A 22,634-nucleotide genomic window follows, 5' to 3' on the forward strand; every position below is an offset into this window, starting at 1 on the left:
TTACGTTGATGGTAAATGAATTTTCTACAACCTATAATAATTTGTATACTCATCGTCAAAGTGGATGGAGTGACGATAATGTGTTTGAGAATGCACTGAAGATGTTAAAATCCAACAATAAAATAAGGATTTCAAGTATATGCATGTATTAAAAATTTTCAAAGAGTAAGAAATATACTCCACAATCAGTTGCTCATTCTTCTAACAAGAAGACAAGGATATACAAATCAAGGGGAACACTTCAATATCAAATCCAAATATAGATACGAGTGTTGATATGGATGACTCTGAAGGCCACATTCATCCGATAAGGCAAAAGGCAGTGAAGAGGAAGAGCAAATCTAAAGTCAAAGGGCGTGACACAATGGAACAAATCCTCGACAAAGAATGACAAGATATTAAAGAATATCAAATGGAAAAAATGACTTTGCAAAAAGTTAAAATCTTTCATAAAGATTATGAAATTCTTATGAAGGATACTAGTGAGATGACACTAGCTATATTGGATATATGAGAAAATGGTTGAAAAAATTAAACAAAACATGACTTGGAGTAGATGTGTTTAAGTGTCTTTTTATTTGATGGATGGTAATATTTATGTATTTTTTAATTATTAATGTTATTTCATGTGTTAGCAATTTATAGATTTATATTTTATAAAAATTTAATTATATATATGGTAACATATAAATGAGAGATAAGAAAATATATAATGAAAAATGTGAGATAATAAGAAGAAGTTGAGAGATTTTTTTTATAGTGGAGAGAAATGTATATGTTTTTTTATTTTTGACATGACGTTGATGTGACATTGAAGGATCTCCTTGAGGGTATCCATGACCGTGGATGCTCTAAATACTTTACTTTCCTTTCCCTTGATTTTCCTCCCTTTTCCTTCCGTTAATGAACTTTTTCTCACCTTATCTAAACATAGGAAGTCATTTCACGTTTGAAGGTTGTGTTTTTAAAAGACATATCATTGACGAAAGATTTATATGCATAGTCAAGTTGATATTTAGATGATAGATTGTTATATGAGAATAAGGATCGAATCTTGGAGGAATAATTTTTTAGGAAATAAAATTTTTTCCATCTAAAGAGATGTTGTTCGGTCATTGTGATTTACCTTTCTTCAAAATGCTTTGGGATTGGCGTGGAGGGGTATCTAGGATGAGTGCATTACCTTTTTGCCACAAGATTATCGTTATCAAGAGTTATCCTGCCACCCTCTTATCAGCTCATCACTGCTCTTAGGCTGTCATCTTTCTTAATTTTTTTTCTCTCTATATAGATCCTTCTAACCTTTGTTGTTGCCCTAATGATTCTCTCTCAATACTCTTGAAACCTGAAAGTTATGAGCAATGATTTCCAGTGACACCAATATCTTGAAACCGGAATGTTATTAGTTGTTGCTCCTTTTTTTTGATATCTTGGTTATTTTTTATTCTAATGTTTATGCGGGAAAAATTGCACTTTGAAATCTGTGAACCTTCAAACACTTTCCATGACTATGAGGGTGACAAACCACAGACTGTAAGCGAGACCGATAACCTTTCACCTCAACTGGAAGAACATTTAGAGCCAAGTTTAAATTGAAACAGGGTCGATATTGAAACTCTCGTACATGCACATAGAATTATACTATTACGGTACCTATAAGATAATGCATAAGTTCATATGTTGTGCTAAAGCTTCTTTCACGAACCATTGAAATTGACAAGCAAATTGAACTCGATCGCTGAATTGATCATGGGTCGTGCTGCTACCTCTCTTCCTGAATTGATTGGAAAATCCTCGCTGCTGACTCGGTAGCAGACCTAGCATTGTGAGGCACAACTTTAATAATGCGTGTTTGGCTATCCTTGCTAGCTGCCGGAGCAGCAGGCAAAGGAGGGACTGGACATCTATTTTCTGGATTTGCCTTCTCAGAGGGACTACTTGCTGTACTTCCTTGCAACTCACTCTTCTTAGATAGCTGAAACTTCCTAGGATTGCCAACAAGTGCATCCTTCCTCAAATGATGAAGCATGTTATGTGAGCGTCGAGAGAGCTGACCGGTCTTCCCATTTACTTGGGAACTAGACAGATTACTAGCCTGCTCAACTGTAGAACTTGTGATGATTGGGTTGGAAGGTGGGAAGCTGTAAGGGATGGGAAAATAGGGAGATGACATTGTGGGCTGTCCAGGCAGAACCATGTTTGGCAGTTGATGAGATACTGGAACAGCATGAGCAGCGTTTATAAAGTCTCTGCTCGGAGGAGAGACTCCAAGAGGATTGCAGCCTCCATAAAGAGGAGGCATGAAGCCATTAGGAGGTGGACAATGTCTGGAGTAGGGTTTGTAAACGAGCCCATCTGATTGTGACATAACTGGAACTAACCATCGGTTTGCCAAGGGAGAAAAACACCAAGGATTTGTCATCTGGTCAGAAGAAATTTGCACAGCTGAAGGCATAACAGAGTGTGCTCTGATATTTGGGACTTGATCTTGAGGACCCCTTTTGGATCCATCCACACATGCAGGGAGAACTGGGACTCCAGATATTCCATCCTCCATTGGCTGCTCCACATTATGGTTCGTTTTACAAAGCTCATCTAGTCTCTTAAATTCCACTGACTGTGAATTTCTGTTGTATTGAAGTGATTTAGTATCGTGCCGAGTTTTTACTGAAGGTTTGCTCAAAGAAGAATTGGCTTCAAGAAGTAAATGAGGAGATGCAGCTATCAACTTCTGAACCTGTTTCAGGTAGAATATTATGGATTGTCCGTTTATAAACTAAACGGAAAAGATGATCAATAAATAGCACAGGCTGCTAAAGCTGACCTTTATTAATCTGTGAAGCTCAGAAACTTGTATTCCTAACACCCTCTGCTGACTGAAAAGAAAAAGGCACAATTGAAGCAAAACATACAAAGATAAACTCACCAAAATGATATAGCAAAATTTAAAAAGTATTGTGGGCACAGAATAAAAGCCCAATCATCAATATCAAATGGAGGTAATGACTTTTGAAGCTTAAATTGATTCTCGTATCATCTTCACAGTTCACCTACATTAAGAAACATATAAAAAAGTGTACTTGGTTATGGCATAGCTCCTTGTAATTTGCGGTGAACAAAAAATATTTGACAACTTTATTTCCCTAGGCAATCTTGTATATATTGAGATTAATGCAAGGAAATACAATTCAAAGTTTTCACAAACCCATGCATCTTTCAAGACAACTTCATCTATTCACAATTTGACATAGAATGGGCTAATTCATTGAATATGTGCTATTAGTAAAATGAGGAATCAGTTCTAATAAATATGACAGCAACCTCTGTTTATTAACCTGTGCCAATTTGATTGCAGACAAAATTAAGCTACAGAAATATAGATTTAGAGTCAATCTAGTTATACAGGGCATAGGAGATTAGCAAATAACAATCGCATTCACACATCATATCAGATTGAAAATAGTTATTTACACCCAAGATATGCTTGTACGCCTGTTTTATACTTGAATTGCATAAAGAGTTGATTCTTAATGCAGTAGTTATGTCTGTGTAGAATTTATCAATATTTTAAAAGGAATTTCATATGAGAATGTGGAGAAACTACCCCACTACTTTTCGTATGTTCACTTAAGTATGTGTAATTGTACTTGACTTATAATTTTAATTGACTTGAACTAAGACTAATTTATTAGTTCAGTCCAACTTGATACCACAGTAATAGACTAGTGAAAAAGATGATTGGTTAGTTTTTCATTAATTAAATCCAGACATAAAGAACAACAAAATGAGGAGAGATGACTAAAGACATGATGACAGCAAAAAATTGTATAAGGTTTTGCATATTAGTGATCGTTAAACAATATTTGCGAATTTCACTGATCAATATGTTTTAAATATGTTATTTAGTTTTTATTTTGATAAAACTTTTACAATTATTTAAATATTATAATTGTTTGTTATTTTTAATAATAATCATATATGGATCTGCACATGCGCTAGCATAGTGCATAATCACTGTGGCAATCCAAATGGATGCTACCTACGCATTGCTTTTTATAAAAGCAGTGTAAGTCTTTTCAAGGGATGAGCTAGCTTCATGCATTAATTTCTCCTCAAGGCTACGACTTTAATTGGAATATAATGAGCTTGCTTAACTAAATTATGAACTAGGCATGCTAATTCTACCAAAAACGAGTATATCTCCATGGTTGCCACAAAATTCCATGACTACTAAAAATGATAGATCCATCTGCATGGTTACTAATGATGTGTTTTTGGCCAGAGGTTGAACGAATCTCATTGGACGAATAGCCAATTGACTCATTAATTCAATTGTATCGGACAAGACAAACCCATCACAAAGACGCTTAAAATAGCACCTATTATGATTCACAGGGTGACAGTTTGACAGGGGAGGAGTATCTAACTTATTCAGGATGGATCACAAGGACAAGTTTGGTTGAATAGATAATCAGTCTCAGAAAAGAGTTAACTCTTCAAAAAAAATTTCTAGGTGACCCTAAAGTTTGATTATGTTATCACTTCAATTGTCCTCACGGGCATAATCTAGTTGGTACTTAGATGGTAAATTGCTACATGAGAGAGATCGAATCCCCGGGAGAATAATTCCTTCAAAAATAAAAGCCTTCCTACCTAAAGAATTCATTTGGTCATCATGATTTACTCTCTTCATCTCACTGTGGGCCAGTGGTGAGGGGCGTTTGGGATGAGCAAGTCACCTTTGATATGCTGCTCACCTTATGTCACACACCTTGTATTGGTTTGAAAATTTTTGTGTGTTTAATACTATAACTCAACCCCTAAATTCTAAAGACAAAATCTTAAATGGATTAACCGCAAGCTAAAAAAATAAAGAAAAAAATTATAAAGAAAAAGAAAGAACCCGTGCTTCGCACAGTCACGCACAGTTGTGCAGTGTGTGGTGCACAAGATAACATTACAATATATATAGATATAGATTTGATATGCTGCGAACCGGGCTTCTGGCTTGCGCTGCAGACTTGAGTGAGTCGAGATGCTCGGAAGTGATCCAGGCGCCCCGAGTGAGTTAGAGTCGAGGCGCTTGGATCACTTTCGGGCCTCGACTCTCGAGTCCACGACGCAGGTCCGTACGACCCGATCCGTAGCATATAAAACCTCTCTCTATATATGTATATATATTTCAGTTTAATGTAATCCATATGACCAAATTGAATGAAGTTTTTTTAAGATCAAGAGTGGCTTAAACACCTAAATGCACCATTTCAAAACATATAAATTGGATTTCACTAATGAGCTGGAAAAATAAACACCAAATTAACCAATTAGCAAAGTAAATTCCAATGGAGAATATGGATACCCAGAATATATTATCGATAAAGATTGTCATATAATGTGAACGTTGAGCAAATAGTAACAAAGAAAAGGGTATACATACTTGACAATAGCTCTTCGGGCCTTAACAAAGGGCTTTGTGCCAATTACTGCAATAATATCATATGGGGAAATATCCAAGCTTGATTCTGTCCCTGCCATTGAGGGTTCATATGCATCATCATCATCATCTTGCCTCTCTACATCATCGAATACCAGTGACCCTTTTTTCTTGGGATTGTCCTCATTAAAACAGTTCTTAGACAAATTAGAAGTTCTAGGATTTTTTCTAGGTGACAAATTGAGATATAGCTCGCTTTTGGCCTCTGAAGATTTACCACCATTACAAATAGCAATGCCATTTAAAGTATGGAAATTGCCTTGATCGCCATTTTCTTGACATAATCCCGTTTTCTCATTCATAAATTTCTCAACTAAATGAAAATTATTTGTGTCAATTCTAACTGCAGAGTCTTTCGAACTGTTTCGTAGGTCAGTCATTTCATTGCATGGAGACTTTTGTTTTGTTTCCTTTGTTTTTTCAATTGGTGAAGTTTCTTTAAGATCTTTCATGTGAGTACTTTGAGAACAACTAACTTCAGCAATATATGTTTCTTCCAAAGGTTTCTGATCCAAATTAAGGCCTCGATATAAATAATTATCAGATGTAAGACTCTTCTGCAGTTTGTGGGAAATGGAGGCAGTTAACATTGGACTTGTCATATGTGTATCCTTTTTCAAGAATGCAACACTTTCCAACTGATCGAAGGTACGAACATCAGTATCCTCTGCATCATCTAAAACATTCTCACAAGGAATTTTCATACTAGGGTCTTCTTGTCTTTGTGATCTATATTCAGCAACTAATCCTGTGCCAAATAGATTCTCAGAACTAACTTGCTTAATGGATTTCCTGTACAATTCCATCCTTTTCCCAACCAGGTTCATTCCATCAGATGTTCCAGCCTTTTCTGCAGCATGAACAGGCATTTGAGAGGTCATTCGAAAAGGAGAAAGCATCTTCCTCTGCTGACCGCATCCCTAAAAGTTAAATGCTAGTTAATAATCAACAATGATCAATGTTTGACATATTCTGAAAATACAAGGAACATGAGAAAAAGGTCCAACTTTATACCATAGATTGGAAACAATGGAAAGTAAGATTTTTGGCATTCTACAAAAGAGAGAGAATATCTCACTAAATTGAGAGAGATTTCTTTGCAGGTTCAAAATCAATTTTGTTGCTTAGGATATACTATCTACTAATCAAATTCTTTGGTTGGCCTAATACCTATATTGATATGACATGACCTTGGAATACCAATGAAAAGTCTCAATAATAAGAGAGGTGAGAACAAGCAATTAACCAAGTCGGAAGACATAGGTTCTCTCGGCTCTAAGAGGTGACCGTCACCTAACAATGAAGAGCATAGGCACTAGCTGAGATACTTGAACTCGTCATTTATCCCCATTGTATCCATGTCAGATATTGACACTAGGCAACCACACTGAGAGTGGACATCCTATGTCCTTGTTAATAGTGTGTAACACTTTTCGAGAATAGTCATTGGATGCACACGCATATTGGGTACTCATACCCGAATCTTACTAACACATGACTCTAGAAGGGAGGGTGAGAATGGCTTAATCAGAGTTGCTGCAAGATATAGAACTTCATCAGTGTTGATGATTTGTCAAGTTGGCCGCAACAAGATTTTTTTTTAAAAAAATCTAGTTATACATTTCTTATAATCCGACTAATCCTGGAGGTGACCAATCTGACCCTACAGAAGTTACCCACTGACTATTAAAATAAATCAGGAAATGCAAATGAGTCATGTCGGATAGCCCAGCGTCATAAGTTTTTCAAACTTCCGTGGTGAAATGTGCCTTGGATGAGATTTGAACCCTCGTTATCTAGAGAGCTTGTCCCACTTCTTACCATCACCATGGCCCTAGGGACAGCGAGATATCTCTGATAGATGTGATGAATGCACGATGCCAACTGTGATAAACTCATTGAAAGATTGCAAAAGTTGGGTGTTACAAGGTAGCAACAAACTTGTATGCATGAGGAACAAATGCGAGGCAAAGCAGCACCTGTTACAAAAATGAGGATGGGTCTCCCATGGTGGCTTTATGAAAATCTTAATTCTGAGATGAGAAGCAATCCAAGACTTTGCAGGGCGATGAAGCCGTCAAGTGCTGTTGTTGTTACTTTGCAAACTCACACTTGTGTTTGGACAAGAACCAAAGTTAAACAACTTCGCTTAGGCGAGAACAAAAACCTGAGCAACATGGGATTTTGGTGCCTTGACATGCTTACCGACATCAATAACAATAGCACGCACAGCAACAAGAGAATTAAATGGAAGAGTTTATAAAGTCTTATAACGATCAAGTGTAAATATACACCTATGATTGATTGGCCCAAATATCAGATTTAGGTTTATAGTTGTTATGGTTTAAAGAGTGATAAATTTAGGCAGGTGCTAGCTAAACTTATTATATGTGAGTGCATATGAGAAGAAAACTCATGATTATTTATTTCTGATGTAAGGATGCTTATTCTTCTCCCTTCCTATTCATTCAATAACATAATCCAAGGAAATTGATTTCCTCCCTCCCTCATGTTGTCATGATAATCATCCGTGAAGGCAAGGTCATTATCCTCCTTATAGTTATCATGGAATAAGTTTGTAGTTCGTTTAGATCAAGAAGAATGAGAGCATGATATTTGACAATGTGCATAGACATTAATTTCCACCTGAAATTTCAAACACAATAAATTTTAAAATCATATGCAATTATTAGTTTCTTCTCAAGGTCTGAGTTCATTTTGAACAAATGTGAAAATTCCAGCTGCATGCATTTCAACTTCTAATGGAAACAATCTAATTAATTTCCAGCATTACACAGATGCGTAATTTAAACAAGGAAACACGCACAGGAATAGATGCATCATAGCAGGAAAATAAGCAGTTCAACAAACAGAACAGGTTAGAAGGTGGCTGAAAGCCGAAGTTAATTGTTCCAACCTGACTCGAGGAAAGGGAAGGGACCGAATTGTTGAAGTGGCAAGGAGGAAATGGCATGGTGGAGGAGCTCGAGTTGAACCTTTGAGAAGGAATGCTGAGCTGCTCGTATAACACCATTTTGTTCCTTGGGGCAGCCTTCGGACCCCCTTTATGAGTGTCATTAACATGGAGCCTCGGAAAGAGAGGCCCTGTGATCTTATCCTCCTCCACCCCTTTCATAGCACTCGATTCCCCCAAATCTTATACACCCAATAAACCTTGCTGAATCAACGCATCGCCGTCAGAGAAACCCTAGTTAATCGACTGAGAAGAAGCAATCGTCAACAATAGCTGCGAACAACTGCAGATCGACAACCAATCTCCCAACAAAACCAGCTAATTCCGGTCAAGAAAATCCCAACTTTTGGACAGCACGCGTCAGTGGAGAAGGTAAAGAGTACCTGGAGCATCAAATCTGGTAGTCAAAATCCACATTGGAAACGGATTGGGCAATCTGGAGAAGGGTATCCAGACGAGGAAGATCTGCAACAGCGATCCGACAATTGGTGGGGAAGTCGTAAGCCGTAACGCAATCCAAAAGGGAGAGACAAGAGAGTTCATAAGGGCCGGGAAAGCAAGTTTCCGGAAAGGGCGTGTGCGCGCTCTGGATCTTCAACTCTGTTAATAGAAGTAGGCAAATTCAGTCAGGCAAAGTATGCGAGGTAAATTTGAAAATTACAAATAATAAATTTAAATTATATAATAATATTACTAGGATGGACAAATCTATTTCATATTTAATATAATGAGGAAAAATACGTTTCTCAACAAATTTCAGGGTCTTTTGACCTTCCATTATTATAGGGTGGTATAAGACGATTTGATCGCCTAGTATTTTTATCAATCTATCCTTAATTTAATATAGAAAAGATAAATTATTAATGACTATTAATTTTAACCTTTCATTAATATATAAACAAGAGAAGAAAGTTCTTTTTAATCATCAAATGACATCCTATTTATTTTTTTAATTAAAAAAGTGAGTCTCATCTCATGTACAATCAACTATCTTTCGATATAGTATTTGTTCTTGAGACATGTATCTTTCATCTAAATTATGAATTAGTCAGATATCTATAAAATCGTAATGATTAGTTATAAGGTATAGTTATGATTATAACAATTATGAATATAAGTATTATAATTATAACAACTACAAATTATATTATTATAATACTATTTGGAATTAAAATATAGATTCACTATATTAATGACCTAATACTAAAATTAAAATTTAGATGGGAGATGGAGGTGTGAAAAACATATATGTGTTAGAAGCGAGGATATTTATATCATTTTCTAAAGAGTGAGATTTTTTTTTTTACTTTTGCCCTTAATATATTTCATTTTATTGCTAAAATATATATATTTTAAAATAAAATACAAAATAGTAAAGACGGTAAAGTTATAATTTGTATTCTGCATTTTTCCATTAATTCATTTCTCGAGTGAGTCAAGGGTTCCGTTTGGGGTTCACCCTCTATCACCGCCGTCGGCACTCGGCAGTGCACCTCCTTTTCCTCCTCTGTCTCGCTCATCCCTTCTCCGGTCGTCGGCACAAGCTTCTCAACAACTCTATCGAACCACCAGTTTAACCATGGCTTGGAGGCGCGTCCTCGCGAAGGTAACATCTAAGGTTCCCTACGCGGATTGACTTTCCTCGTTGTATCCGAGGGTCGCTCCAGATTTTTTTCTTAGTGAAAACTCCAGATTTGTTTTCTATTTTGTGTGATCCTCTTGGTCCTTTGGGAGTTTAGTGTGATTGCATCTCTAGATTGGGGCTCCCCTTTTTTTAGATCGAAGAAATTTCAGAATGTTAAGGGTACTTGGTTTTGGATGTTTAACTGTTCGGGTCAAGTGCCTTGTATTATAGACCAACTGAAGGTGGTTGGGGGCTTTTGACAACTGAAGGTGTCTTACAACTTATGTCTCGTTCCTCTTGTGTGGCCTTATTTTCTTTTCGATCAAGGAGCAAATCCTAACAGGATTGACTTTAGTTACTATCATGGACTCCTAATCTTCAAGTATGTTGCCTTAATGTTTTTGACCCAACACTATGGATTAGGACCTAGTTAGACATTAATAGATTGTTTTATTTTGTCTTGTGATGCTTCATCATATGCTGTTCAGTTGAACTAACAGTTTTTGTTAATATTACTCTAATATATTGTCGTGACTTCTTTTTCCATGGTTTTTTAAGCATTCTCTGCTGTGCGTCAATTAGAATGTTTTGTTGCTATTGCTTCTCGAGCGTTATCATAAAAGTTGTTTCTATGCTGACACCATTAATATCCTAGGTGGATAATATTGAGGTATGTGTTTTTGTTTTTATTTTTTTTCTTATAATCTTGGTTGTTGCTGGTTGCAACAGCTTGGAAAACAACAATTGTTGGGGCGTTCACATGTTTATGGAAGATCTCAATCTCATCGTGTGACAGACAAGATTGAAGCTGGTATTGGTATGTGATTCATATTGCCTTATTAAATCCAGGAGAAATCTTAGTACAATCTATGATTCTCCGTTTATTTTTTAAATATTGGCTTAGAAGCATGGCACTGCAATAACTAGGTACTGGACTATTCAAAAAGGAACCAGTATTTACTCTCTTATCTGTCCCTCTACCGGCTAGTTGTGTCTCTCTGTTTTTATTAATGAATTGACCTTCTCGAAGACTCAATTCATTGAAAAACCTCAACCACTATCAAGATCATGATTCAGGCCCAGGTGCAATTGTTCAATTCACGTATATAGAGACTGAGATTTTGTTCCTGGTCGAATGGTTAGTCAAATGTTAGAATTTGCTCATGCAATTCAATGCTCTTCTTTCCTTCCTTTTGAACAGTTCAACCAATCCCCACATGCAAACCTAATATTTTCACCTATTTTCCCTTGCAAACCCTAATTGTTCTTTTCTTTTTCAGTTTCCATGCAATATCATCATCCACGCAAGCTATGGTCTATCCTTTTATTGCCTTCTCTCTCCTTCTTTCTTGTTCCTCTCCCACACTGTCTCCCTTTCCATCTATATTCTCTCTTCTCTCTCCAAATCATCTTTTTCGTAGTGCTTCTGCTCTCCCACATTTTGTCTCCCTTCCTATCCATGTTCTGTTTTCTCTCTCCTTCATTCCTTTTATTTTTGATGAATAGAAATCATCTTCCTTGTGCTTCTTCCTGAAATTTAATTAACCTCATTGTGTCCTGACACACCATAGACCTCCTTTTTATTGAATTTTTCTTGCTTTGATCTTGCTCTTTACGCTCCCACTCTTATCAATTACTTTTTGCACTTTGAATCTGAAGAAATGCAACTTATAACAAAATAAACTCAGACTGTAAATTAGCATATTCTCAAGTTAGAAAATTAACTTTGTGGTTAAATAAGTTGACAAATTAAATAAGAAAACAATAAAATCAAAATTTTCCCACTGTACAATTGAACGTGAATGCTGTTATGGAACAATTTGAACTCATTAATGAACAATGAGAATTTACTGCATTTCACAGTATTTTAGAATAATTATTGCGTAGTGTAATTTTATTCCTATTGTTGACATGTCTCCTGTATTAGCTCAGAAGGACTATTAGTATAGTGGCAAGTAGCAATCTCACTTTAGTGGCAAGTAGTAAACAAAGAAATCAGCTCTCTAGGCTGATGAGCTTTCAAATTGTGAATAAATAGAAAAGTACATGTGTCGGTGGAAGTTTTAATTGATTTGCCAATTTTTAAACTGATGTTTTGGTTCTTAAATCATGATGTTCATTTTGTTCAATTTCTTCTTTTGGCTTCTATAGGTAACAAAAGTGAGTTATGATTTGTGAGTTTAAACCCTGTTAGGCATCATGTTGATGCTAATTGTTCTGTAAAGTGGTCAACTTAGTGAGAGGTTAATCTAAGGTTGCATTATGAAGGGAAATGAATTAATTTGCATTAATCGACTACCCAAAAAAGATCAATTACCAAACAATTCAAATTGTTCCCAACCTGATAAAATTGACTTCGAAATTTAAAATTTAAATTTATTCCCAATCTACATTATTTGCTCTCATGAGATTGTGATTATGCTATTTTAAGAAAACAATTGCAGTCGACCTTGTTCCTTACGTGGCTTATTGAAAAAACATAATTTGATATGCACAGATTTTCACAATTTCCTAAAAAAATTGTTGAGAGCAATATATACACAGGATTTCTTCCAAGCATCATTGATCTTAATCTTAGATATCTGAATGCAAAGACATAGTATACTTCATTGGATGTTTTTTTGATTTTGTAAATTAGACTACTTGGCTGAACTACCATGTCTGTGAACCAATTGGCCAATGGTATCTTATGCTTCTCACTCAAAAGGCGTTCTAGCCATTGTTTACTCTTGGATAAAACTGAAAATAATAAATCAAAGGCCAGAAAGCAAGGGGCACAATATAGCTTCAGCTGTGTCAGATGCAAATGGATGGTTTTATCTGATCATAAATATTTCTCATGTTTGTTATCTATATCATACTAATATCAGTAAAGACAAGTAGAATATCTTCAACTTTATTCTTATACAAATTGAATTGTAGTATTTCAGTTGCAAGTTAACTTGCTATTTTCAGTTACATTTCTGAGTTTTTTCTGTCATTTTCTTCTTGCAGATGACCGAATTGGAAACTTCCATGAAAGGTTCCAGTCGAGTTATGCTGGAAATTTTGCTCGAAGAGTAAGAGATACTGATGGCATGAATGATGTAACATTGCTTAAAGAGCTATACAAAAATGATCCAGAAAGAGTTATTAGACTCTTTGAAAGTCAGCCATCACTGCACTCAAACCCTTCTGCACTTGCTGAGTATGTTAAGGCATTAGTGAAAGTTGATAGGTTGGACCAAAGTACATTGCTGGAAACTTTACAAAGAGGTAAGAAGAATAATATCCAGTTACTATTATCATAATTATATTTATATCTGATCAACAAGAATTAAAAAAAATATTGTAAGTTGATTTGCAATCTTGCCCTGTAAGTCATTGATGAACACAAGTGTGAGCATGATATAGACTTCATAAAGTTCAACTGATGGTTAAGATCTGTGTAGCAGGATTCGAATAGTTAGGACTAACACAATTGCTTGATGATGATGAACACAATTTGACATTTGTCTTAAATATGAAACCAGATCACAGAACTTAATGATTTTCTCTCCTTTAAAATTGCAAAAGTAACATAAGATGGTAGTTCTTAAAAAAAAAAAAAGAAGAAATTGTGGATAGGGGAAAAAGAAACTGGATCATTGTGTGCAAGAGCATAAGAAAAAGGTTAGCTTGGGCCACATCTTCATCTTAGATATGAACCCTATGTGATGAATTGGCAATAACTTTCTGGAAATCTTGAAAGATGTTGAAAGGTAGATTGAGATAGATAGCGAAAATAAGGAGATCTGTGACATAAGGAGATAGGTTCTGAATATAAGATTCTCTGAAAATGATGTAAGGAGAAATTTTGTAGAATTTGAATTTTTTATATTTGTCTCATGATAGAAAAATCTACTTGAGATTTATCTTGTGATAGATAAGTCTTATCTATCATGGAATAAAATATCTTTTCTTTTATTTTTAATAATGAGTTGAGTTTAGTTTATTGGTGGACCCCAACTAGTAATATAGCTTTGGATGGGAGCTTAATTGAGGAATGAAATTCATATAGATGATCCCAACTAGTCAGGACGAATTCTACAATGATGATCACCATGTAGATTAATTATTTTCATATATAAAATTGTGGATGCAAACTTAAATATTTTATCGTAATATCATTGTGTACTCTTACTGATATAATTAAGTTTTAAATCTGTAGAATATAAATCACACATACACCATGCAATGGTTCGACTGGATGCTGTTGTGTACACTTTTTAAAGTCTGCTGGAAGTTAAAAAGGATTCGCGTATAACTGAATGTCTCTATTTGAAGCCAATTGTCTAAGTTGTACGAATGTCACTTTAAAGTTCCCATATGAACCAAAATATATTCCCTTAAGTTTGTCAGGATTTAGGTAAGTTCTTGGAATGATGAGGGCTGTAGTTCTCTCTGACCCCTATCCCATTTCAAACCTAATTTGGGTTCGCATCGTCTAGGAAAATTCTGGTTGCAAGATAGTTGGTTTCTACAGTCTGGATTATAATCTTGATAATCATGTTTGAGATACATGTTATGCTTTTCCAGAAACATATATGCTATAATGTACAGGAATTTTTAGTGTATATTAATTTACATAAGTGACATCACAAATAAGTATATGCACATTTTGTTGGAATTTATAAGTTTTAGCTTTCAATATTTTCTTTTTTTTTTTAAAAAAAATCCTCTTTGTTATTGTTAATCATTGGATTTTCAGCCATAAACTAAAACAGCTGAATTCTAGCCTATGATCATCCTGTTCTATTTTGCCTAGTCATAAATTACAACTAAAAGTTAATCCCTCTCATTGTGTGGTCAATTTTTTAGTCTAAAAGGATTTTTTTTACTGGAGAATGGATGGAGAGAATTTTCTATTCATGCTCTTGTTTTTATCCTTCTTGTTGGGGCTGGATTTTATTAACTAATCATAGGTGTAGGCATTGCTAACTCAGCAAGGGAGGAGGAGCTCTTAACCAACTATAACAGTATCCCAGCATTAAAGAATGCTGGCCTATCAACAAAGGATGGTATTCTTGGGACTGCAAATGCCCCCATACATATGGTGACTGCAGAATCCAGCAATTTTAAAGAGCAGTTATGGCGTACATTTCGGACTCTTGCAGTCTCATTTCTGGTAATATCTGGTGTTGGAGCACTTATTGAGGATAGGGGAATCAGTAAAGGTTTGGTTACTTTAAAGTTAAAGCTGTTGTTTTGTTATGTGGAAGATGAAAATTTTTTTGTTCCAGTTTAGTGGATAAAACACTTCGTTTGGGTTGTAAACCTCAGCAGGCCTCGGTCTACATGAAGAGGTTCAACCAAGCATGGATTCTAGCACAAAATTTAGTGATGTAAAAGGCGTTGATGAGGCCAAAGCTGAACTAGAGGAAATTGTCCATTACCTTCGTGATCCTAAGGTCTGCTGCTTAATTGAAATTCTATGCCTTTGAAGTTTAGTTGTATTTTTTATTTTTCTATAAAGTTCCTTTTCTATTTATGTGCATGTTTCTTGTACGTTTTGGAGATGTCAATTATGATTTTCTGATAACATTTATTTCCAAAATAGTCTGGGATTTTTTTAGCTGAAGACCTTATTAACAGAAGGTGAGGAAAGGTGCTCATTTTGGGTAACCACAAATATCAAAACCTACTAAGGTAAAAGATATAACAAAAAAACAGGGAGATGAAGGAAAAGATGAGAAAATGGCAAGACATAGGATGACAAAAGAATACAATTGGGCAAAACAATAAATTCATGATTTTAATTTTTAACCATTTGTGTGGCTTGCACGCACGTGTAGCTAATCATTCAACTTGTAGTGCGCCTTTCAAATAATTACATACATTGTGAAGAATTTATGTAAATATGATGGAAGATTACTCCATGCATGCAAAAAAATTGTTGTTTTATGTACATCACAAGGGGAAATGCCAATATCATTGTTCTTGTGAATACAACAAAGATTTTTTTTTTTTCTGTAATTTTTGTCAACTTCCATCTCTTCACGCTTATCGTTTTATTGAATTGAAACCTTTTTTTTTTTGGTTATTTATGGTGCTTGCTTTAGCGTTTCACCCGTCTTGGTGGGAAGCTTCCAAAAGGTGTGTTGCTGGTTGGTCCCCCTGGCACAGGGAAGACAATGCTAGCAAGGGCTATCGCAGGGGAAGCCAGTGTCCCTTTTTTCTCATGCAGTGGCAGCGAGTTTGAAGAAATGTTTGTTGGTGTGGGAGCTAGGAGAGTTCGGGATCTTTTTGCTGCTGCAAAGAAAAGATCTCCCTGTATTATATTCATTGATGAGATTGATGCAATTGGTGGGAGCCGCAACCCCAAGGATCAACAGTACATGAAAATGACACTGAATCAATTACTTGTTGAACTGGATGGTTTTAAGCAGAACGAAGGCATTATTGTCATTGCAGCAACCAACTTCCCAGAGTCATTAGACAAAGCTCTTGTGAGGCCTGGTCGTTTTGATCGCCATATTGTTGTTCCCAATCCAGATGTTGAGGGAAGAAGACAGATTTTAGAATCCCACATGTCAAAGGTATACATATCTCCCTATTAGTACTTTACAGGCATTAGCACATTTTACTGTCCTCAACTTTTTAAGATCTCATCTAGGGATCTTTTCTACCTGTTGTTTACGCCTAAATTGAATTCCTGCAGATAAAGTATTTGAAATGACTAAAAGAGACGAGAGACAATATCTCATTAGCCTTCCCCAGCAGTGCATATCTAATTGTTTAGCTTTGTTCTGTTGCAGGTCTTGAAGGCAGAAGATGTGGATCTGATGATAATTGCCAGGGGTACACCAGGGTTCTCAGGTGCGGATCTTGCAAATTTGGTTAATGTTGCTGCCCTTAAGGCTGCTATGGATGGAGCAATAGCTGTTACAATGGCTGACCTGGAGTATGCAAAAGACAAGATAATGATGGGCAGCGAAAGGAAATCAGCAGTTATTTCTGAAGAATCCAAGAAGCTGACAGCTTATCATGAAGGTGGTCATGCTCTTGTTGCTGTCCACACTGATGGTGCCCTTCCAGTCCACAAAGCTACAATTGTGCCCCGAGGGATGTCCCTTGGTATGGTTGCCCAGTTGCCAGAGAAGGATGAGACAAGCATCTCTAAGAAACAAATGCTGGCAAGACTTGATGTGTGCATGGGTGGCCGGGTAGCCGAAGAGCTAATATTTGGGGAGAATGAAGTGACTTCTGGTGCTTCATCAGATCTGCAACAGGCAACTAAACTTGCAAGAGCAATGGTCACAAAATATGGAATGAGTAAGCTGGTTGGTTTTGTTTCACACAACTATGATGATAATGGCAGGAGCATGAGCACCGAAACAAGGCTATTGATTGAGGAGGAGATCAAGGTTTTTCTGGAAAGGGCGTACAATAATGCAAAAACTATATTGACAACCCACAACAAAGAGCTGCATGCTCTTGCCAATGCACTTCTTGAGCACGAAACACTTTCTGGTGCACAGATCAAGAACTTACTTGCTCAAGTAAATAGTCACACGCAGCAGCAACATCAGGAAGTGGCACCTGCTCAAGTGAATTCCCCAGCAGCACCTACAATGCCTCCCTCAGCAGCCGCATCAGCTGCTGCAGCTGCAGCCGCTGCCGCAGCCCAAGCAGCAGCTAAGGCTAAGGGAGTTGCTCAGCCTGCAGTTGGGTCTTAGTCACAAATTATGTTCTACATTTCAGCATGTATAGTTTTTTATGCTGCAGGTTATTTATACCATCAGAAAGCACAAACAGGATGGCCACAGAAAGAGATGACGTTAAAAATTCAATTATGGACAGCTTAACTTGTGTGTGTATGTGTAACATTCATTTGCTGCTTCACTGATTAACACAAGAACACAACTAGAACTTTGGTGTTCTGAATATTTCCAAATTTTGAATTGGTACCTGTCTACTGTAATACTAATAATGTTCAGTACCTTTAAATTATAATTATAATTCATGTTCTGTTGTCTCTTAGAACTCCTGCTACAAAGAATATTATATGGTGACTATGGTCTGATGTTGGATTGCACAAGGGCAAAATGTCGACCCACAATAGTTTGCAATCATAGTATTATCTTAAAAATGGAACTTTACAATGCCGTGATAGACGTTATCGTATATTATACAAATCTATTGCATTTATTGAAACTGTTAAAATATATCTCATAACCATCATAATTATCTATCTCAATTCCATGTAATAAATACTTAACAAATAGATTGAAAAATGGAGATAAAAGATCACCATGATGTTTGCCCATAATTTTCCATTTATGGCAATAACCGATTCTTTGAAGAAAAGGATTAAGATCGAGTTGATCCAAAAGTAGGAGGAGACAGCGAGCCGTTCGTTAAAACTGTGCCGCCCCGCACCTGTTCGAACAATTGACGAGCCGAAACGAGCGAAGCTCCCTATCACCACAAAACCCCGTAACCCCGCCCCAAACCCTAATTCAACTCCCCGTCCTCTTTATGCCGCCCTTGCCGCCTTGTCTCCGCCGGTCAAATGCGTCGCCGATTACCACAGATGCTGCTGCTCTGTTATATTCTGACAGTCAGGTCCGTGCTCTTCCTTCTCGCAGTTCTCTTCTCTTTGTATTTCTTCTCTGCGACTGCTACTGCCACTACGCCCCATTTCGCTCTTTTTTTCTTTTCTCCTGACCACCATGACCCATGTTGGAACCACAAGTTCTTCCTACTGCCCAGTAGGTGGCAGCTACACTTGTAAAGAGTAGAGGCCAGGAAGTTTTCGTCTTTATCTTTTTGCTCAAAAGTCTTTGTTTCTTGGAAGAAAACTATCCTCTCAAGTAAGTCTGCAGCATTAGAGGGGGTTTTCCCCCCTTCTTTTGCGCGTATTTCATTGAGAATTGTAGGCAATTCAAGTTCTTAGCTAGATTGCTGAAATAATTCGTCTCTTGTTTGGTAGATAATATCACAATATAATCGAAACCTTGTGCTTTCATGCCCTTCCATAGTTTTTATTTCTCTCTCTTTTTTTTTTACCGTATGTGTATGTGTGTAATACAAGGTGTTTGGACTTTGAAAGTTTCTTGTAATGATTGTTTGTATACTATTTAGAATCCTCTGAATTCAAGGAACAAGTTCATCTTTGGTTTGCATTTTCGGATATTAATACATTCTTCCTACAGGTTGTTGTATAGAGCTTGACGATAGGAGTGAGAAAATGGAGATAAAATATTCAATTGATGATATCGTGGTCCAGGATCCTCCGACAGAGGAGTTCTCTGCCTCTGACCTTACATGGACCAAGTATGAAAGCTTTGAGCATCATGTGGATGATGTTGCACTCATTCCTTATGAACGAGTTGAAGCCTTTATCAATGGAGAATGCTCAATTGCTGAACACCCTACTCGATTCCACATTGAAAGAGGAAGAAAGAGAGAGAAGGGCAGCCTGAAGGAAAACAAAAGTGATGAATACCTTCTATACAGGCTGTAAGTTCCTTGTGTTGATTTGCTTTGTAGCATTACTAGTCCTTGTAGAATCATATGATTTGATTCTAATTTTTCTTTGTCAATTACACTGACAACTGAAGGTACTGGTGTTCTTTTGGTCCTGAGAATTATGGAGAGGGGGGAACTATATTGCCTAGCAGAAGATATAGACTTAACACAAGAAATCGTGCTGCTCGGCCACAATCCATGCGTGGTTGCACTTGCCATTTTGCCATCAAATGCTTGTATGCACGACCATCAGTTGCTCTTATCATATATCATGAGAGGAGACATGTGAACAAATCTGGTTTCATATGCCATGGTCCTCTTGATCGAGATGCAATTGGCCCAGGTGCTAAGAAAGTCCCCTACATATGCAGTGAAATCCAACAACAGACCATGTCCTTGATTTATCTTGGTATTCCTGAAGAAAATATATTGCAAACTCATATAGAGGGTGTCCAACGTTATTGTGGTCCAAATGCAAGTGACAATAGTCTTGCTTCTCAGTATGTCCAGAAGCTTGGAATGATCATCAAGAGATCCACACACGAGCTAGATTTGGATGACCAAGCTAGTATTCGCATGTGGGTGGAGAAAAATAAGAAATCCGTGTTCTTCTACCAGGATTCTTCAGAGACTGATCCATTCATATTAGGAATTCAAACAGAGTGGCAGTTGCAGCAGATGATTAGGTTCTGTCATCAAAGCATTGTAGCATGTGACTCATCATTCGGCATAAGTAAGCTCAAGGTATTTAAATGATAATTTATTGTTAAATTTCTTATCATGCTTATCTTTTGTTTCTGGTATATTTAACTTATTGAAACATGAAATTTTTGTTTGAATTGTAAAATAAATATAGCTTCATCCTGACAATTTCTAATATGTAACTATGACTTATTGTGTTTGAATTCTGGCATACATTTATAATTAGGCACCTTGGTAACCATTTATTACAGATTGATAAGAATACAACTGTACATGACAATCAAATGGATGCATTTCATCATTGTAAGCAAAGACAGTTTTTGCCTTTTCATCCAACTATGTTGGTAGCTACTGAGAATTTACATCTCTATACATTACTGCACTTATCAGTGGATGTTGGGAATTGAGCCTGCCTGATTTGCTGCTATTGTGCATATTTCTAAATGATAAATCTTAAAGATGTGAACATTGTTGTAAAATTAGAGTATTTATACCTAATTCCTTTATCAACTAAAACCTTACGAGATGAGCCTCTTTGGTCTTGCAGTATCCATTATATACACTCCTTGCTTTTGACTCTAGGCAACATGCTTTACCTGTTGCTTGGGTCATAACCCGAACTATCACTAAGCAGGATGTTGCTAAATGGATGAAAGCTCTCATGGACAGGATTCACGCTGTTGATTCTTTTTGGGGAATTGGTGGGTTTATTATCGATGATCCAGCTTTAGAGATGGACCCTATTAGGCAAGTTGGCAGTTATGACTTGTTTTTGAGTAATTTATTAGAATAATCACCTCGTGAAAATAATTAATGCTCTACAGGGAAATTTTTTGCTCTCCCATTCTCTTCTCACTATGGAGAATTCGTAAATCATGGCTCAAGAATGTTGTAAAGAAATGTGGTCACATTGAAGTTCAGCGAGAACTATTCAAACGTTTGGGCAAGATAATGTACAGCATATGGACCAAAGATAATCCTATGGATATCATGGAAGAATTATTTCAGGATTTCATTGATCAAACCGCCTTCCTTCAGTATTTCAAAGCATTTTGGGTTCCAAAAATTGGTGAGTTTCTTTATTTTATTATATAGTCATGGTCTATATTGTTAAATTATCGTTAATTTATTTTCAATCATGTTAGAGATGTGGCTTGGAACTATTAAGAGTCTACCACTTTCTAGCCAGGAGTCCTGTGGCGCCATTGAAGGATATCATACAAAGCTGAAGCTGAAAGTCTATGATGATTCTCATCTTGGTGCGCTCCAGCGGGTGGATTGGTTAGTTCACAAGCTAACAACTGAAATTCATTCTGGTTATTGGCTTGACCTCTATGCTGATGAAAGCGGGTCCTTCCAATCAGTCAAAGAGGAATACATATTTTCCACTTCGTGGCACAGGGCCAAGCTGATTTCAGATGATGCTGTTATATTTGATGATAAAGAGCACCATTTTGCTAAGGTTCAAAGCAAGAAGCATTGTGGTCAAGAATACGTGGTCTGGAATCCGGGATCAGAATTTGCTCTCTGCGATTGTTCGTGGTCAATGCAAGGCAACCTATGCAAGCATATTATAAAGGTTAACTTGCTCTGCCAACACAGAAAACAGCACCTGCCTTCAATGTCATTCCTCTCATTTCAGGATGTCTTGCTTGATCATTTGAAGAGACCAATGGATGACTCACTCGCACTTGATCTATCCATGGCATGGGCTAGCCAAATGCAACACAAGATACAAAGAATTGTGGAACTTACTACTACTGGTGATATCGCCACAGTGACTCAGAAATTGCTCTTAAAATGGGCTTGTAGGAAAGGAAGGACATCAGCCGGTAAGCCATCGACTACTATTGCTCTTTCTACCACAACCAACGGGAAAATTACAAAGAGAGTTACAGCTAAGAGGAAGAGCCGCAAGCGCAAGAGAATCTAGGGTCAAGTAGTTCCGTTGAATTTTACATTTCTTCAAAGTGATTGTCAATATGTTGGCCATGGCTTAAACCGGAAAGTTAGCTGTGGAGATTTTTCTCCAGATTTTTTTCTTCTTTTGATTATTTTAGCTGATTGAATATACGGAAGATTCAGTTGAAATTCTTTATAAAATTATTGCCTCAAGCTATATATCTTTATTACTATTGCATCTATGGTTTCTGTGAACTTTCATATACGAAGATGGGGATGCAGAATAATGAATCTATCTACAGCGGTATCAAACATGGAGGCAGGAAACGATCAAACAGCTTCCAGTAATATATCCAACTAGAAAATTCATATATATATATATGCTACAAAATTGTGATAAAAGGTGAATACGTTCGTCCCCGTCAATCCGTCCCAAGGTCAACACG

The 22,634-nt window shown here is 36.6% G+C and overlaps 3 protein-coding genes across 8 annotated transcripts; 2 read left to right on the top strand and 1 right to left on the bottom strand.

The window, feature by feature from the left end:
- Positions 1 to 1,529: 1,529 nt before the first annotated feature.
- LOC122036559 (protein HEADING DATE 3B-like) lies at positions 1,530 to 9,075 on the bottom strand. The gene is made up of 4 exons (XM_042595919.1): positions 8,412 to 9,075; positions 5,438 to 6,414; positions 2,825 to 2,876; positions 1,530 to 2,737 (listed from the first exon to the last, which is right to left on the bottom strand). Exons 1-4 carry the CDS (start codon positions 8,628 to 8,630, stop codon positions 1,763 to 1,765), a joined length of 2,223 nt encoding a protein of 740 aa, XP_042451853.1. The 5' UTR covers positions 8,631 to 9,075; the 3' UTR covers positions 1,530 to 1,762.
- A 799-nt stretch (positions 9,076 to 9,874) lies between these two features.
- LOC122036567 (ATP-dependent zinc metalloprotease FTSH 5, mitochondrial-like) lies at positions 9,875 to 18,093 on the top strand. 4 transcript variants are annotated; one of them, XM_042595936.1, is made up of 7 exons: positions 9,875 to 10,074; positions 10,822 to 10,909; positions 13,087 to 13,347; positions 15,036 to 15,287; positions 15,397 to 15,521; positions 16,173 to 16,649; positions 16,869 to 18,093. In XM_042595936.1, exons 1-7 carry the CDS (start codon positions 10,048 to 10,050, stop codon positions 17,787 to 17,789), a joined length of 2,151 nt encoding a protein of 716 aa, XP_042451870.1. In that variant the 5' UTR covers positions 9,875 to 10,047; the 3' UTR covers positions 17,790 to 18,093. The 4 variants fall into 4 exon arrangements, with proteins under 4 accessions (XP_042451870.1, XP_042451887.1, XP_042451863.1 ...); XM_042595953.1 differs by having other exon boundaries at positions 15,042 to 15,287; XM_042595929.1 differs by having other exon boundaries at positions 9,876 to 10,074; positions 15,394 to 15,521.
- A 386-nt stretch (positions 18,094 to 18,479) lies between these two features.
- On the top strand, positions 18,480 to 22,415 carry LOC122036592. 3 transcript variants are annotated; one of them, XM_042595983.1, is made up of 6 exons: positions 18,480 to 18,678; positions 19,269 to 19,575; positions 19,677 to 20,328; positions 20,834 to 21,033; positions 21,111 to 21,355; positions 21,472 to 21,653. In XM_042595983.1, the coding sequence occupies exons 2-6, from the start codon at positions 19,304 to 19,306 to the stop codon at positions 21,513 to 21,515; spliced, it is 1,413 nt and encodes a 470-aa protein (XP_042451917.1). In that variant the 5' UTR covers positions 18,480 to 18,678; positions 19,269 to 19,303; the 3' UTR covers positions 21,516 to 21,653. The 3 variants fall into 3 exon arrangements, with proteins under 3 accessions (XP_042451917.1, XP_042451899.1, XP_042451907.1); XM_042595965.1 differs by having other exon boundaries at positions 18,488 to 18,678; positions 21,432 to 22,415; XM_042595973.1 differs by having other exon boundaries at positions 18,489 to 18,678; positions 20,921 to 21,033; positions 21,432 to 22,415.
- The last annotated feature ends 219 nt before the right edge of the window (positions 22,416 to 22,634 follow it).

This window comes from Zingiber officinale, chromosome 1A (assembly GCF_018446385.1).
Source record: "Zingiber officinale cultivar Zhangliang chromosome 1A, Zo_v1.1, whole genome shotgun sequence".
Lineage (NCBI taxonomy): Eukaryota > Viridiplantae > Streptophyta > Magnoliopsida > Zingiberales > Zingiberaceae > Zingiber > Zingiber officinale.